Source organism: Staurois parvus, unplaced genomic scaffold, assembly GCF_062004578.1.
Source record: "Staurois parvus isolate SC_StPar_1 unplaced genomic scaffold, SC_StPar_1.0 ptg000200l, whole genome shotgun sequence".
Classification (NCBI taxonomy): domain Eukaryota; kingdom Metazoa; phylum Chordata; class Amphibia; order Anura; family Ranidae; genus Staurois; species Staurois parvus.
This window is the reverse complement of record NW_028317996.1, coordinates 3442267-3461574: the sequence shown is the minus strand read 5'-3', so window position 1 is coordinate 3461574 and position 19308 is coordinate 3442267. Positions and strand designations below refer to the sequence as shown.

Below are 19308 nucleotides of genomic sequence, written 5' to 3'. Positions count from 1 at the left end.
TGTAAAGAGGTATCTCAATCCAGCAAAGAGACATCATAATCCTGTAACAAGACATCCCAGTCCAGCAAAGAGACATCCCCATATATTTAGCAAAGAGAGATCCTAATCCTGCAAAGAGACATTTCAATCCAGCAAAGAGACATCCCAATCCAGCAAAGAGACATCCCCATATATTCAGCAAAGAGACATCCAAATCTAGCAAAGAGACATCCCCCATATATTCAGCAAAGAGACAGCCCAATCCAGCAAAGGGACATTTCTATATAATCAGCAAAGAGACATCCTTATCCAGTAAAGAGACATCCCCATATATCCAGCACAGAGACATCACGATATATTCAGCAAAGAGATGGCCTAATCCAGCAGATATATCCCCATAAAATCCCCAAAGAGACATTCCCATATATCCAGCAAAAAGACATTCCCATATATTCAGCAAAGAGAAATCCTAGTCCAACAAAGAGACCCCATAATCCAGTAGATAGGCATCCCCATGCATTGGGTAAAATAAGTATTGAACACATCACCATTTTTCTAGGTAAATATTTCTCTAAAGGTGCTATTGAAATAAAATATTCACCACATGTCAGTAACAACCCATGCAAACCATACATACAAAGAAACCAAAACAAATAAGTTCAGAAATTATGTTACAGTATGTGTAATAAAATGTAATGAGAAAGGGAAAAAGTATTGAACACACTAACTGAAATATATTTGTTGGTAATGACAGCTTCAAGATGTCTCCTGTATGGAAAAACTAGTCTCATGCATTGCTCAGGTGTGACTTTGGCCCATTCTTCCACACAGTCTTCAAATCTTGAAGGTTCCGTGGGCCTCTTCTATGAACTCTGATCTTTAGTTCTTTCCATAGATTTTCTATTGGATTCAAGTCAGGTGATTGGCTGGGCCATTCTAGCAGCTTTATTTTCTTTCTTTCCTTGGCTTTGTGTTTGGGATCATTGTGTTGCTGAATTGTCCACCTTTGTTTCATTTTCATCATCCTGGTAGATGGCAGTAGATTTTTATCAAGATTGTCTTGGTACATTTCAGCAGTGCCTGACTCAGCTCGACAGGCATCGCTCCTCCAAGGCCCCTGATCTCCTGCACTAGGTCAGTGCTCTGATGGTCCGCCACACCAGAGACCCAGTTCCGTTCTCAGAACAGTAGAGAAGGATGCCTCCAGGCTGAAGCCAGGAGGCAGAGCACTAGCATGCGGTGGAGCAAGGAGGAGGAAGTTACATCCTCCTCTGCCGGGGGCTTGTGAATGAATTTGATTGGTTGGATGCCAGGCAGTCCTAGCAACCAATAATTTTGATAGCGGCAGGCTGGGGCTCAGGCTGAGCTAGTGGAATGGGTGGCACCAGTGGGAGTCAGGACTAGTTGTTTATCAATGTGAAACAAAGGTAAGTTGTCAACTTGGGGCCCGGAAAATACAAGGGACATTTTCAAGAATGAGATAAGGGCCTTATTCATATAGCCGTACTGATCGGTAGAGGGGTCACCAGCAGGAGGAAAGAAGTCCTGATTCCTCCGTATAGGTCTTTAGTTAGCCCTCATTTAGAATACTGTGTCCAGTTCTGGAGACCTCACTTACAAAAAGATATTGATAAGATAGAACGAGTCCGGAGACGGGTAACAAAAATTTTGAAAGGTCTGGAGGATAAAACATATCAAGAACGACTTCAGGAACTTAACATGTACAGTCTGGAGGAAAGAAGGGAAAGGGGAGACATGATTGAAACCTTTAAGTACATCAAGGGGGTAAATAAGGTTCAGGAGGGCAGTATTTTCAACATGAAACCAAAATCAAGAACATGGGGACATTATTTATTTCAGGTACTTATATAGCGCCGTCAATTTACACAGCGCTTTACATATATATTGTGCATTCACATCAGTCCCTAACCCTCAAGGGGTGTACAATCTAAGGTCTCTAACTTACATTTATACATACAAATACTAGGGCCAATTTAGACAGGATCAAATTTTTAAACCAGCATGTCTTTGGAGTGTGGGAGGAAACCGGAGTACCCAGAGGAAACCCACGTAGGCACAGGGAGAACATGCAAACTCCAGGCAGGAGGTGCCGTGGCTGGGATTCAAACCAACGACCCTGGTACTGCCAGGCGGAAGTGCTAACCATTTAGCCACTGTGCTGCCCAACCTGACCTTAAACTAACTGGAGGAAGGTTCAAAATCTCAGAAAGTACCATTTTACTGAAAGAGTAATTGATACTTGGAATAAACTTCCAGCAGAGGTAGTGAATAGTCAACAGTAAATAGCTTCAAACATGCGTAGGACAAGCACAGATCTATAAAAAAGTTAACCAAGAAAATAACCACATTAACCCCCTTGGCGGTATTCCCGAGTGTAGCTTGGGGTAAATTTTCAGTACCAGAAGCAGTAACTCCGAGCTACACTCGAGATTCCCCTGCAGCGTTGCTCTGAGATCCCTCCAGCACTTACCTTGTCGTGCGCTCCTGCGATGTCCCCCCTGTCCTCCGGCCGATGTCGGCATCCATCTTCCGGGTTCCGTTCCCTGCGAGTATCAGGACGTACGGGGGACAGAATTGGCGGGAAATTCAAAAATATAAAAATTTGACATTCACTCAATACACTAAAACCTGATAGTATTACATTATTATATCAAACCATTTCACATACATTTTGTCCCGAGTGCTTTGTCCAGTGCCCTGCCTGCATTTTTACTGTTCTTTCTGCCTGGAAACTGAGAAACGTCCATGGCATCCAAAAAGCGTCCCTTTAGGTCAAAAGTGGTATTAGACCAGCTAGAGAACAGCGATAGTAAATCAGAACCACTTGCAGAATTGAGTGATAATGATTTGTGGGGAAATTTGTCATCAGACACTGAAAACAATTTTGCGACTGAGCTCAGTGATGTGTGAACTTAGCGCTCTATTTCAAATTTCAGTGTTTTTGGTTTGATTGCATTATTGAATTAAATTTATTATTATTATATTATTATTTTTTATGATTATTTATTATATTATAACTTATGATTTTGTGTTTCAAATTTTATCATACCCGGGATGTTTACTAGACTCTTGTTTGGACAGATTTCAGTGAGTTATTCCTAAGAATTACAGGCCTACAATAAAAAAACATATTTCCATTGAAAACAATGTACCGCTTTGAGCACAAAAATACTGACATAATCAGACCGCTAGGGAGGTTAAAAAAACACAAAAAACAAGAAAAAAACAACAACGGGCAGACTCGATGGACCACTCAGTCTTTTTCTGCTGTCACTTTTCTTTGTTTCTTCAGCCACCCAGGATGTACATTTGTTCCGTGTACTGGTGTGTAGGCAGCCTATTTAAATCAATGACTGGCAGCTGGCTGCATGGACCTGCACAGATCTCCACACATATTCATGTGGGTCTGATGCACAGATCAGAATGCAGTCTGTCTGCATCCTGTGCATTCTTGGTGCCTTTGGCTCCTGGTGCTAGGATAAGCTCTTTTCACCCCCTTTCAGGCCTCAAGCTCCAAGTCTAAGCCCAGGGCACAAATCCATTGGAAGACCTAGACCTCCAAAACCTGCCAAGTCTGGGTCCAGTTGTTTCCCAATGAAAGGGCTTCCCCACTTGTCAGAGTGGGAAGGGGGGGGGGGTCTTGCTGCCTTTCAACAATCTGGTCTCAAGAAATCTCAGATTTTTCGGTCCAGAGTGCCATTTCTAGGGGCTAAAAACTAGAGTTGTATATTCTGCCAACTCTCCATGCTTTAAAATGTTCTGCCCTGTGGAAACAGGTAGATTTCTATACTGCTATTCAACAGCTCGTTATTTAGGGGATGTTTACTTTTCACATTCCTATTTCTCCTCATCAACGGTAACTGTTTTTCTCAGGGCACACAACATTACCAGTTTGTTTCTCTTCTCTTTGCCCTGTTCACGGCCTCCTGTGTCTTAACCAAAGTGCTTGCCTGGCTTCTAGCTCGATTCCACTCTCAGGATGTCAATCAATGTCCAAAGGACAGAGCAGAATTTGAATAGAATTGAATAGATCCTCAACATTCAGGAGTGATCGCTTGACCTGACTCACCGATTTGAGTACGCAGGCCAGGATTTTTCTACTCTGGGACAAACCTCTGTCCCTCTCCTCACATGCTTGGAACTTTTGGTGCCAGTCCTCATTTCATGCCTGCATGAGGGTCTATGACCTGATGGTAGGTTATTTTGAGGCAGTACCATGTGCCCAGTTTCACTCCAAATCATTGCAACTCCACACACTGGCTGTATGGGTAAACAAACTCAGTCCATGCATCTGACCAGCAAGGAAAGACTCTCTGATGTGGTGGATTTGCAACCCAGTGTTGGAGCTAAGAAACCCTCTTTCCCCAAAGTTGTGGGAAGTTGTCTCGATGGATGCCAACCTGTCAAGCTGAATGTACAGTCCTGTACTGAATGAGTCCTGAATGTACAGTTGGTGTAAAAGACTTGGCTATCACAAGAAGTTTGACTTCCAATCAACACGGTACTGTTGGGCAATTGTTGATTGTCCCTTTAACACTGGACCTCTCAACTGCAAGGTGATCAATCAGATCCAGTTGGACAGTGCCATAGAAGTGGCCTACAATAGTCATCAGGGAGGCACAAGAAGTTATGCTGGTTTGAGAGGCCGATCTTGTTCTCACTTGAGTGAAACTGTACATTCCAGTCCTGTCCACTGTCCATATTCCAGGCCTGGGAAATTGTCAGGTGAAGTTTCTCAGTTGGCAGAATCTGTGGAATACTCCCTCCTTATGGAGGTATTTACTACAGGTGGGAGATACAGAACATGGATCTTTTGGCATCCAGATTAAAAAACAAACTGGAAGGATTTGTTGCCAGGTTCAGGACCCTCCGGTATTCTCAGTGGATGCTCTGGTGACTGTAGGATATATTCAACCTAATCTCCCTCTCCAGTGTAGGGAAGAAATGGAGGGCATTTAGGCGATCTATATTGCACAAAGCTGGCCTAGAAGGATATGGTACTCTTGCATACTCAGAGTCTTAACAAAATACAATATGTCTCTGCATTTTTTTTATAACAGACCAAAAAATTTTGCTCCAGAGCTACAGTATTAGATATCGCCCTAATATCCAAAATACATCAAACAATATACAGAGCTATACAGGGGCAGAGCCACATGATGTCATCATGCCTGGAACCTGGAAGTAGGCCATCCTACATATCATAACCACTGATGTGTATCCTTAAGAGAGCAATGTGATGGTATTTAAAAAGGCAATAATCTGTGGTGCACCAAAGGATTCAGTGTGCGTTTTGTGGCTGGAGTCTGGGCTGAACTTCATAGTGGATTGCAGACCTGTCATACATGTTTTTAGAGGATCACTGCTGTTAATGGAATCCAGGTTACTCGGAAAGCGCATGCTAACCTTACCGGTGTGTGGGTCAATCTTAGAGGTAAGCTGTTGTATTGAGAGGTGGTGGCACAGATTGGTGAAGCACATATATTTTTCTGGAGAATGCACGGCAAACACGCATTTGATGGTATGCACAAAATATCACCATGAGTGCACAATATAGGTGGTAATTTTGACCATTCTCGTTGTTGGTCTGTTCTCCCTGTTCAAGTATTTCTATTGCTCCACCTATTGGTGGTTGCTTTGATTTCACATCTTCAGCTCGTTTGGGCTCAGTTCTTGTCCTGGTCTGAGCATCAGCCTGATCCTCTGTGATCTCCCCATTAGTCCTGGTTTTTGCAAACAGCTCCTAGTTCTATTTTAATAGGTGTCAGTGGCTGTTGCACATCCCTTATTTGGACTGCTTTTGGACATTCTGACTATTTCAGAAGGCCTCTATGTCTGTATTCCTTGAGGAATGATAAAAAAATAAAATGTTTGTACTTTTTGAAAACTATTTTTTGAAGTCCATTGAGGGACACAGGTCCCACCCCTCTGTGTTTATTGGTTCATTTTCATTTTGGGGTAGCTTTACATTAAGAAGCATCATTCTTCATTTGTCTCTCAGTAATATTGTAAGATAGTATCATGGTAAGAATGAAATGCTAAGTAGTAGAATAGATAAATTGCATATATATTTATACACAGTACATTGTCCTAACAATAAATAATTACCAAACACTTGTTATATTTTCCACAAATAGAGAAGAGGCAGTTTTAAAAATGATCACTACACTTTTAGGCAATCATGTAGACTCACATATTCATAACTGCATTAGTGAACAGCAGTCACCTGCTTCCCCAGAGCAGTGGCTGTTTGAAGCAACAAAACAATATGTGCTGAAAATCCAAACCAGGCAACAGACTATATCTTGTTAGTCTAGTGAGGCTGGCTGCTGAGGTCAGTATGCGTCTGTTAGACCTCTGAATGATGATCTGTGTAGAGTTTTTCTCCATTTGACCACAAACAGTTTAGAAACACACCCAGGAAATCCCAGAAACACACTTTACCATCCTGTTTGTAAAAAAGTAATGGTAGCTCACTCAGAGTGTTTGCCACAGACTGTATTGCCCTGTTGATGTATTAATACAGTATACTCCTGTATATTGTATTGTGCTCCTGCCAAAAATCGACAGGATGTCATAAGGAAAACCTGCAAATAAAAACCTTTGAATCATCTTAATATCTGTTAATAGTCTTCAGATAGATGTTGGATTATTAGTGTATGGTAATAACCTGTTTATTTGTAAATGTCTTTGATGCTTTTTGTAGGCATCCCCTGGCTACGTTCTTTCATCTGTTTTTTCGAATTGGTGCTATTGTTGCCTATTTGTTCTGTGACTGGTTCAGCAAAAGCTTTGTAACATGCTTTGTCACTATCCTGCTCCTTCTGTCCTTTGACTTTTGGTCTGTTAAGGTAAGACTCTATTATCTGTAATTCAGTTACAATTCTTTCATTAACATTTTCCAGCATAGGCTTGTAAATATTAAGGTGGCATTAAACTCTACAGAACAAGCCACCCTGCAGTTGTAGCAGTTAGTTACAGGATTTAGACAAACCGTTTAACACTGTGCTTATGGTGGTCAGCTTTTGTTTATATATGTAAAACCGTTATCCCAAAAGGAACACAACTGTATTTGTAACTGATTATGAAGTGTGACCTGGAGTTTGGCTTCTATTTGTTTAGTGTAGCTAAATCTGTTAGTACATTTAACACTACTCTCCAGCCAGAATGAAAATGCTGCTATCTTTAGGCGTCTCTGTTGCACCTTCACCCAGAGTGTAGGCACTCTAATTACAGGAGATGTGTTACTGGCTAGATCACAATGTGAAAACAGAGAGGGAGGGGGGAGCCTAAAAAAAGAAAACTACTGAGGCCACTACATCTAATGAATGGTAAGCTGCAATATACAGTGTTGTGAAAAAGTTTTTTTCTATTCCTAATTTTGTTTTGCATGTATGTCACACTTAAATGATTCAGATCTTCAAACAAATTTTAATATCACACAAAGATAACCTGAATAATTACGCAATGCAATCTTTACATGATGATTTATTTTATTAAGGGGAAACGCTATCCAAACCTGCCTGGCCCTATGAGAAAAAGTAGCTGCCCCCTTGCTAAATCATGAATGAACTGTGATTAACCACATTTTTTGGAAAGCTGAGTTAAATTTAATTTGCCACACCCAGACCTTATTACTGCCAGACCTGTTGAATCAAGAAATCAATTAAATAGAAGCTGACAAAGTGAAGCATGCTAAAAGATCTCAAAAAGCAACACATCATGCCACTCAATCTAAATAAATTCAAGAACAGATGAGAAAAAAAAAGTAATTGACATGTATATGTCTGCAAAGGGTTACAATGCCATTTGTAAGGCTTCGGGACTTCAGCAAACCACGGTGAGAGCCATGATCCACAAACAGCGAAAACTTATAACAATGGTGAACCTTCCCGGGAGTGGCCAGCCTACCAAAATTATGACAACTCATCCAGGAGGCCATAGAAGAATCTAAAGAACTGCGGGCCTCACTTGCCTCAGTTAAGTTCAGTGCTCATGCTTCAACAATAAGAAAGAGACTGGGCAACAATGGCATCCATGGCAGAGTTCCCAGTCGAAAGACTGTGCTAACCAAAAACAACACAAAGGCTCATCTCACATTTGCCAAAAATCATCTTGTTTATCCCCAAAGACTTTTGGGCAAATATTCTGTGGACTGACGAGACAAAAGTTGACATTTTTGGAAGGTGTGCATCCTGTTACATCTGGTGTAAAATTAACACAGCATTTCATAAAAAAAACATCATGCCAACAGTCAAACGTGGTGGTAGTATGATGCTCTGTGGCTGTTTTGCATCTTCATTACCTGGAGGGCTTGCCATAATTGATGGAACCATGAATTCTGCACTTTTCCAGAAAATCCTGAAGAAGAATGCCATCAGTTGGTGACCTCAAGTTCCAGTGCACTTGGGTTATGCAGCAGGTCAATGATCCGAAGCACACCATCAAGTCCACCTCTAAATGGCTCCAAAAAACAAAAATAAGGTTTTGGAGTGGCCTCGTCAAAGTTTGGACTTAAATCCGATTGAAATGCAGTGACCTCAAACAAGCCATTCATGCCCAAAAACCCTCCAATGTGGCTGAATTAAAATAATTCTGCAAAGAAGAATGGACCAAAATTCTTCCACAGTGATTTGAAAGACTCATTGCCAGTTATCACAAATGCTTGATTGCAGTTGTTGCTGGCAAGGGTGTCACAAACAGTTATTAGGTTTAGTGTGCAATTATTTTTTCAGATAGGGCCAGGCAGATTTGGACAGCTTTTTTCCCTTAATAAATGACATTATTATTTAAAAACTGCATTTTTTATTTACTCGGGTTATCTTTGTGTAATATTAAAATTAGTTTGAAGATCTGAATCATTTAAGTGCAAATAGGCAAAAAAGAATCAGGAAGGGGGGAAAATACTTTTTCACAGCACTGTATTACATTTTTAGTTTTGGGTTTGATACCGCTTCAGAGGAAACTTGTCAGGAGAGAAATACGAGAGCCATTATTGTTGGTTGTCTGCATGCTTGATCCAGGTCATTGGATCGCGGGATAGTGTAAGAAGGAGCAATATAGTGCTCCTGGATCTTTTACCTTTACAATAAAATAAAGGAAGCTCACATCTCACTTTAAATTATTTTAAAACCAAATAACATGATCTGTTTTCTTGTTTACACTTTTCTGATGTAATATAATGCTTCTATACTGAAATTATTTAATTATTACTGGGAAGAACCAAAGCACTGCTGGCAGTAAAGCAGGAAAGAAGAGAGGAAACAAGGCTAATTATGACTGCTTAAAGCAGAGGAGCAGTGGCTGCCACTTGATTGGAACAGATGGAGTAGAGCAGGAACAGGTGAGTGTGAGCACGGCACTGGTGCTTGTCCTTGTAAGCTCTGTTCTTCAGAACAGGGTTTATTTTTGGTGCATTGGTTGCATACAGTGAGGAAAATATTCTTCAGAACTTCAGGCAAATTCTTGAGATCTGAAATGCTGCTAACCCACCATATACCAAAAGTGCTTTATTGTACTGTGATCTATAGACATAGTGCAAGTTCCTCTCATGTTTGTGGAAACAAATCTTATATATTCTATATTCAGTCATATAAAATACTGACAGCCCCCCTGTTGCAGCATTATGTTTTGTGGTAACTTCCACCGACCCCCTCCTTTATCCTCATTTGTCTTGGAGATTCATTGCTCCAGCCAGCTGTATGATCAGTGTCAGACTTTAACTCCCAAACTTTGGAGATTCACTGTAGAATCTGCTCCCAGGTCACTGCAGACAATTGACCTTCTGCATACTCTGTGTCATACCATAGGCACCAAACCCTGAGGATTCACTGCAGTCTCTGGACAGACAGTGGGTGGAGTGTGGGTGCAGCGCTCCTTTTCAATGGCAACTAAATGTCAATCTTTCTCCAGACCCTCTCATGCACCGAGTTTGTAGTGGAACTTCAGGCTGACAACCTAGCTCCCACATAATAAGACTTAAAGTTCATTGAATCTTCTCTCTGAGGGTTGCACATCTAGTTGGGCATCCTTTGTTTCTAAATTGAATCTTTTGCCAGGCTATAGGCATTCAAGTATTCAAACATTCAAGCATTTACATATTCTTAACAAGGAGCCAAAGCCACTGAAAAACTGATTGCTATCTGACAACAATGCCTCTATTATGTTTTTTTTTAGATGAGCAATTCCACAATGCCCTCAGTAAATAAGCTTGTTTTAACTGCTTTCTGTCCACCCTATAGCAGTAATACTGCTACAGGGCGGCACGGGTGTGCAAAATCACGTATATATACGTTATTTTGCATTTCTGGTAGGGGGTGCACACGCGGCTTTGGCTGTTGATAACCGGGTCCCTGCCGGTGATTACTACCCGATGATCGACGAGCATTACGAAATGAGAGAGAGAACTGTAGGTAAAAAATACAGTTCTCTCCCCTGTCAGCTCCTGCACACTGCTATGCATGGCTTTGCATAGCAGAGCCATGCAAAGCAGTGTGCCTACAGTGACGCACACACACACAGCATACAGTAAGCCCTGGTTCACATATATGCCGCGTGCATTCATTTGAATGGAGTCCTGTGCCCTGTGACACACAGAAGAATTTCCTGCACTTCTTCTGAAAACGCAGCCTGCACGAGAACCGTGGTTCCCAGTACGGTTGCGTTTTCCAGTGCAGGCGGTGTGCCATTAGAACTTATGGCACCAGCCCGAGGGTCCGCATTCCTCTGTGTGGGTGGTGTGCACGGATCTTCATGCGGATCCACAGTGGCACCACCCGCACACATGTTAACCAAGCCTAAAACAGCACACAGCTCACAGTTAACCCTTTGATCTTCCCACATGTTAACTCCTTCCTGCCCAGTGCCATTAGTACAGTGTCAGTGGTTTTTATTAGCACTGATCACTGTATTGGTGTCACTGGGGATGTCAGTGACATCAAGTCAGTTCCCTCCAGTGTAAGAATACCCGCCACAGTCCCACTATTAGTCGCTCATCGCCGCTATTACTAGTAAATAAAAAAAAAAATCCCAGTATATATACCACCGTTTTAAAATGCTATAACTTTCATGTTAACCAATTAATTTACATGTAGTAGGATTTTTTTTTAGCAAAAATATGTAGCAGAATACATTTTGGCCTAAATGTATTTAATTTGATTTTTAAAATTTTTTTTACTTGACATGTTTAATAGCAAAAAGTAAAAAAATATTGTTTTTCTCCAAATTGTCGGTCTTTTTTTTTTATAGCGCAAAAAATATTAAATGCACAGACTATCAAATACCACCGAAAGAAAGCTCTATTCGTGGGAAAAAGATGTAATTTTAATTTGGGTGCAGCGTTGCATGACTGTGCAATTGTCCGTTAAAGTAACACAGCGCTGTAATGCGAAAAATGGCCTGGTCAGGAAGGGGGGTAAAGTGAGTTAAAGCTTATTTACTGCTTATGAAAACAGGTACATTTGTATGTTATATTGTAAAGCGCTGAGCAAACTGTTGGCACTATATAAATCCTGTATAATAATAATAATAGCCTGGCTGCAGGCTCACTTTATTGTGGGCCTGAAATCACCAGGCTGGACCTGGCAACCTTCCTTGCACTTTAATTACCTTTCCAGTGCCCAGTGCAACTCCTATTTGGTGACTTATCCAGCTGACTCACTAGATGACATTTGTAAGAATTACTTTGCAATGGCAAACGTGTCTGTGTTCTAGAAGCTGCCATCAATAGTTAAGGGTTACTAATTCAAATGTCTAAGGTATTGTAAGATGGTAATTGCTATTGTTGACTCCCCTATTCCTTTGGATTCAAACAGACCTTTCCAAAGGGTTGTCCCTGAGCTGTAGTCTTTCCTTGGCAAATGAGAATGCTCCTAGGGCCAGTCCTTCGCCTTACAGAGATTGATTGCCAGATCTGAGCATTGCTCTTGATAATCAGATTGGAGCAGACAGTTGTGACTGACAGGAGCATGTCTACTAAGATCAGCCTTCGCAAGATTTAAGCTAAGATGTTGTCAGTCATCCAGAGTATGAGCACATTGAGTATGAGCACATCGTTTCTAAGGAGTGGAAACACTCTGACAACGCAATAACTGTCCCACACAACTTTTACACTTCTCACTATTTCCCAGAAGACCTGGAAGTTTTCTGTGTTACCTGTGGTAGCTTCACTAAAATCCTGCTGCAGTAAGATGATGGTCATCTCTGTCATGAATTCAGTACCCTTTAAAGACCCAGTGGACAGAAAAATGAAAACCCTTTCTAAGCTGTCCTTTCCTGATACTATTCCTCACTCAGGCTGCTTTGCCAGGACCTGAGTTCTATGGGATTTTGTTTATATTTGACTTAGTAGAACAACTGGTACAGTGCAGAAAGTTTCCATAATGCTCCCTGGATGCATCTCTTCATACCCTCTCACATTGACATTGCAACTATTGTTCTAAGTACTGTTCTGTGGCACAAACCATCAAACAGTCCCTGGAGGCTCTGCCATTTTAAGGTCCTTATTTGTGTGGGTCCTCTTTTTATGATATCTTCATTAATAGCAGATCATTTAATTCTTCCCCAAAGCAAAGATCTCAACCCACACAGAGGCTTTCTGGGCCAACAAGGCAATTGAAATATCTTTGGCATGAAAAATTCATATTTCTTTTTGGAGTTTGAATGATTCATTACTGTCTTTTTCTGGCATTCGTGATTTAAAACACAAGTCTAAGAATTATTTTCAACACAATGAACAAATGACCCAATCTTGCACTACCCTTTAGGATAGCTACAAGACCGTCATTTGGGGCCACATTATTTAGCCCGATTCATGCTGCAGGTAGGAAAGGATGCCCACATTAAATGTTTGGAAGCCAATGTTGATAAAGCCACAGAAATCCTGAAACACAACTATCAGACAAACTGTAAATTTTATTCGCACTGATCTACATTTTTGCCCGACAGATAAAGAAGAGCAACAAAAATTCAAGACATACAGAAACAAGAGGTACAATGCTACCTAATAAACTACAATTTTTCGGACCTACACAACCTACATTCTCTTAAAAAACTTAGTTCAGGTTCACACATCTAACACTCTGGTAAAATGCTATTCTGCCCCAGCTGAGATACCTTTAGTCCATTTCAATACCTTTTTGAAGGAGGCTTCTGTATCAACACTATATTAACAAACTAAAGAGCAGACATAACAGTCTTAGAGGTCCTTTAGGTTATTACAAGGTTAAAGGTACATATAAGCGCTCAGGCCTCTATGGTTTCAATAAGCAACTTTATGATATAGTGACCCCACACCTGGTTAATATGTTCAACCAACTTAAACAAGGTTGTCACTTCTTATCAACTATGTTGAAAGCAAGCCTAGTCATACTCCTGAAACCAGATTAGGACAGTCACTCATAATTTAACATTCTTTCAATCTGTTTTTTAAATGTTAACATTAAAATCCTTTCCAAAATCTCAGTCACCATATTCATAGAAACCAAGTAGGCTTTGTTCCTTGTGTCCAATGTACAATCCTTTTTAATAATTTATTCCAACAGAGATTACAGCAGATAATGCTGCTTTCTCTGGATGTGCACAAAGCATCTGAAACATTGTCCTGGCCCTATTTATGCTCCATTTTAATCTTTTGGGGCCTAGGTGATACCTTTTTAAAATGGGTTGACACGCTACAGAACACTCCATCTGCAACAAAAAATTACCATGGGTATGAATCCCCGTCTTCTACGGTTGGCTGTGGAATGTGGCAAGAATGCCCTTTATCACCTCTACTATTTTTTCTGGCCACACATATCAGATCCAACATGGACATCAAGGGCGTAGAAATAGCAGGTATCCACCTTAAGGCTGCTTTGTTTGCCAGGAATGTTTTATTATATATAATATCCTGCCATACTACTATTCCTAATTTATTTTATCTTCTTACGGGATTCCTTGGGCGTGTTTGAATCCTAGTTCAAATCCACCTGAGCCTTCCTGCCAGGAAATTGTCACATAAGCCGCAAGGCCATTCTCTGCTCCACAGCCGGATTTATACACACCCTATGGATATGTGCAGCTGAGGGGCGGGGAATGACTTGGCTGCTTATGATTGGCACAATACAAATAAGACCTTCCTGGTGGAATTGCTCAGGTGGGTTCGAACTAGGATCTGAACATCCCAGAGCTCATCCCTATCCTCCACATCCTTGTTGAGGTCTGTCATTTTTTCCGCATTTTCTCCTTCTGGTGGTACTACCTGTCCTGCTCTGGAACACTAGATTCATTCTTTATACTTTTTCTTGTTCTTAGCAATTTCCATGTGCCACTTCCTTTTTCATCTAGTCTTTTTCAGACATTTTTATCATTCAGATATTCTTCTAGTAAATTCTGTATAATAATAATAGTAAGATTTCCACATCTGGTCGAATTGCTCATTGGCTGTTGCCCAACCTTCAGATTGCTTCTGGACTTTCCACATGTCCAAGATTTACTTATATTCTTGTGAGCCTCAATGGACTATAAAGAAAATTAGATTTTTGTACACACTGTAAAATCTTTTTGCTTGGAGACCACTGAGGGACACAGGTCCTGTACCTTTGTGTTTATTGGCCCTGTGTGCTGCTTGCTCACAAAACTGAGGCATGATTTTGGGCCAGGATTATACAGAGATAGGCCTTCACCTGTCCACCTCCGGAAGACTGCTGCATATAACCGACATGACCATGAACTCATATATTCCTGTGTCCTTAAATGGATTTAGTCCATTACATTACATTAAAAAAAAAATCTTATTTTGCAGCTTACCAGTCCTTAGGTGTGGTGAATGCATTCAGTTTATTTTTTAGGCTCTTTTTCATTTATTTATTTTTGTGACATGACCGTTAACAAACTTCATGTCGTGGGATGGCTACTCTTACTTCTCCATTATACATATGGAGGAGCAATATATGTATAAATTAATTTGTGCCTGGAATAAACAGCCTCCAAATCACTAACACTGTACTTTGACACCCAGTACTAATCAATGTGTACAAAAGTTTAGCCCTAATGCGGATAAATAAACAGTGCAAAAAAGTATGGACCATACAATCTAGTGACAAATAAGTACATTGTATTATCCTCACAATATACAAATAAATAATGTGAAAAACAAATGTGCACTAATCACCAAGACAAAAGTAGGTTAAATATTATAGTCCAAATAACTGCAAACACTCAAATTTCTAGGAAAAGAGTCCAGAGAGAGGTGCCATTAGATTTCACGAGAAAAAAAGTATCCAGATGGTATTTGTGCAGAATGAAAGAGAAAAATTTGATTTCAACCAGGAAAATGGCATTTAGTGCTGTACACTTCCTCTTAAAACACTGCAGCTTACCAAAGCATGTTGACCCTTAGGCTATGAGTGGTCATTTGTGCATAATAGATAAGAAAGGGTTAAGTCAATCACAAATGAAAATGTACACCTAGGTTTGTTTCCCCTGGAGGTAGGCCATCGATGCTTCAAATCTCATAGTGTCTTCCTGGTACTTTAACCACTTGCCCTCCTGAGGATTTGCCCCCCTTCCTGACCAGGCCATTTTTTGCGTTACAGCGCTGTGTTACTTTAACTGACAATTGTGCGGTCATGCAATGCTGCACCCAAATTAAATTTACGTCCTTTTTTTCCCATGAATTGAGCTTTCTTTCGGTGGTATTTGATTGCCTGTGTGATTTTTATTTTTTACGCTATTGAGAAAAAAAAGCAATATTTTTGACTTTGCTATTTAACATGTCCAGTAAAAAAATAAAAAAAACTAATTTCATCATAAATTTAGGCAAAAATGTATTCTGCTACATCTTTGCTAAAAAAAAATCCCAATACGTGTAAATTCATTGGTTTACGTGAAAGTTATAGTGTATACAAATGGCGGTATATATATTGGATTTTTTTTCTCAACTAGTAATGGCAGCGATCAGCGACTTATAGCAGGACTGGGACAGGCATTCTGACACTGGGGGGAACTGAGGGTCGATCAAAGGGTTAACTGTGTGCAGGGAGTGTTTTACTAGGGGGCGGTGTAAAGAAATATGTCTTAACTGGCATCCATTTTGTATAATGCATCCATTTTAGATGTGTGAACAGTTAATTTCGTTTTTGAATTTTCACTTATAACTTCTCTCTCATTTCTTGACTTTAGTTTCTATTCTCTAGAAATGGAACTACCTTATATGGTGGTCCTCAGCCATTTGTAGTTACTATCTTCTTTGCTAAAAGTATATGATTTCATTGGTCATTCTGATTTTGTATAAAACTGCTTGTATGCATTAAACCTTCAGAGATTTAGCTTGCATACTTCGGTGTCTGGAGTTTTATTTCTTCTGGGCCCAGATGGCTAAAATATTTGAGGACATATTTTGGGCTACAGACAGGAATTGATCCTTTTAGGCAGTGTGTGTTGGTGCGTCACTGTAAGCACACTTCTGTGGATGGATGTGCTGTGTACAGCTATTCAGAGCAGTGTGCCCGATCCGACAGGGAGGAGGACTGTTAGTAAACAAAGCAATCCTCCTTCCTGTCGGAGATGCTCTGTAATCATAAGGCGCCGGCGGGTAATTACCACCCAGGACCCGGTGATTGACAGCTGTGGTCGCAAATGGCGGCGTGGGTAGGGTGCGCGCGCGGCTTGCGCATGCCCCCTACTCGGGAATGCAAAATCACATATATATATATATATATATATGATTTTGGGCACCCCTGCCACCCTGTAGCAGTATATCTGCTATAGGGCAGCGGGGATGCGGTTAAACAGCATGAGAGTATAAGGTGAAGAGCTGGCAACTTGTTCTCATGATAAAAGTACTTTATTGATAAAGGGTACAGTGTACAAGTTACAACAGCTTATGTGTTTCTGTAAACTACCTTATTCATAACTATAAAACAACTCAGAACAATATTGTCTAAATGCTACACACAAAGACAAACTCTGTAAAAACTCCTCCCACTGCACATAGCTCCATTAATTAAATTAATTAGTTCATTATCCATCAGGTGTCTTGGATGTTACTTGCAGGTGGGAGGAAAACAACAAAAGACATCTATAAGAAAGCAAAAATGAAATATATGAAAAAAGTAAAAAATATAACAATATACAAAAAATATACAAAATATCCTGCACTATTGGCAAGGGTTTTTCTATATGTGATTTTATTAATTCAACCCTTTGTAGTGTATTTGTTGGCATGCACAGTTTGCATCTCACAGTTTAAAGTCTCTACATGTCAGAATATCTGAACACTACAATTATGCTGGCAGTCCTAATGTGAGGAACATTTCTAATGTTTCCAAGCATTTTAGAGATGTTCACTCTGCCAACATGAGTTCATTTAGATTTCATGGCATAGAGAGGGTTAAAATACCAGCATGTGGAGATGTACATCGGATCTAAATAGAGAAAGAAGCTAAATGAACTTTCACTCTGCAGACCAGAATTTCTTCAGGACTAAATCTTACATGGGATATAGACCCTTTTCTTAAATAACAATTTGGTTATCCTTTTATTATCATTTCTTGTTATTAATCCATCTATATGCATCCGGTTGTTTTTAGTGAATTGTTTTCTGCAGTCTGTGAATGCCTTTCTATAATATTACATGATCACTAACACAGTTTTAACATGTCAGGGTTGTTTTTTTTTTATATATATATCTCCTTCTTTCTTTCATTAAAGTTTGAGTAAGTTGCTGTAACATGCACACTGCACCCTTTTATCAATAAAGCATTTTTATTGGGAGAATGAGTTGCCGGCTCTTCACCTTATACTCTCATGCTGGTTAAGCCAATCAGCCCAGCTGTCCAAATGAGATCTCTTCCACTCTCTAGGGACAGTGTTCCAAGTATATGGACATAAAACACAGAAATGCCTCCAATAGTGTAGTAAAATAAAGCCAATTTTGTTTAAAATGGGTTAAAACGCTCACTCTGTATACCAAATAAAAATCCTGCTCCATACAATCCTTTTTACTGGCCAGTAACCAAGATGGCATCTGAACGTTTTGAGCTTCTCCCTACATGTTTTGTCATATGTGACCGCATCAGGGCCAAAGGATGCCTGCCACCATCATATCCAATTTATAGCCCCAGACAGGCAGTGCAACAGAGGAAGCTTTCTCAGAGCTCCCTCTCATGGCCACATAATGAATAAAAGCTTACCACTGTAATCACCCTTGTCTGTATTAAATGCTTTGTCTCCACCCTCATGTCACTTTTTCTTGGATTGTTGTTCTATTAACCTGTTACTTCATCCTGTGTCCCTTAATGTGTGGTTTAGGAAATTTTGACGTACTGTAATTTTTTTTTCTTGGAATACATTACGGGACAAAGGTATCTTCCCTCTGCTCTTATAGTCCACTACTACTATTGAGAACAAAGGACATCCGATCGGCTGCATTTACACAATCCACTTTTTTGAACCAAGATAAAACTAGGTGGAACAGCTGTTGCTGGTACTTGATTAAGAGGAACAGCTGTTGCTGGTGCTTAAAACCAACACTTTGTACATGGGTCCACTGGGTAATGAATAAGCACTGTCTTTAGCGTGAACCACATTTACCTGCCAGTCCCCCACTGTATTTCCACTGTCTGTATTGGTTTTATCTTGGTTCAATAAAGTGGATTGTTTGGAGTGGAGCCTATGAGACGTCCTTTGTTCTCATCTAAGCAGCACATGAGCAGGGCTAGCACCTACAGCAGGGGTTGTGCTTGGTGATCTGGAGTTTGGTAAACATCCACTACTACTATTGCTTTGCTACAAAACTGATGCATGATGGGAGTGAGAGGGGTAATGCTAGGCTGTTGTTAGCCAGTGTCCAGTCTCCTGAAAGCAGTAGCAAATTCCAATGTTTCATTTAATGTACTCCAAGAATAGGATTTTACGGTAATACAAAATCCTTTTTTTTTTTCATTTTGGATAGGGTAGGGTCAAAACTGCTGTCAGATTATTTTGCAATATTTGCCTCATTAGGAAGATTTCCTTTAATCAATGAGTTATCATGGGAACAGATGTTCCCATTGGAAGATATCCCAAATTTCCCTGTTCTGTTGGCAACGCAAAATGTTGGATTTATCCTTGCTTTCATTCCTGGTGACATTGGTTAGAGAGATTGAGACTCAGCTAATGGTGACACAGACATCAATAGAAACATGACATTTGTTTTAACAGCCTTATCATTCTATCCAAATCTAAAAAAGCTCCAACACCAACTTTGTGGAACACAACTGAATACACAGTTGAAAAATTTAAATTTTTAAATTCACAGTTGCGAATGGGGTCATTACATTTGGGAAA

General features: G+C 40.2%; 1 protein-coding gene across 2 annotated transcripts in view; it reads left to right on the top strand.

Annotated features, from left to right (window-relative positions):
- TVP23A (trans-golgi network vesicle protein 23 homolog A) overlaps window positions 1–19308 on the top strand; it is a 71381-nt gene that overhangs the window by 28448 nt on the left and 23625 nt on the right. Inside the window, exons 3-4 of one of the 2 annotated variants that reach the window (XM_089678235.1) lie at window positions 6707–6851; window positions 9221–9343. In XM_089678235.1, the coding sequence (XP_089534361.1) occupies window positions 6707–6851; window positions 9221–9343 (268 nt within the window). The remainder of the gene's footprint in view (window positions 1–6706; window positions 6852–9220; window positions 9344–19308) is intronic. The other variant, XM_089678236.1, reaches the window with a different exon arrangement.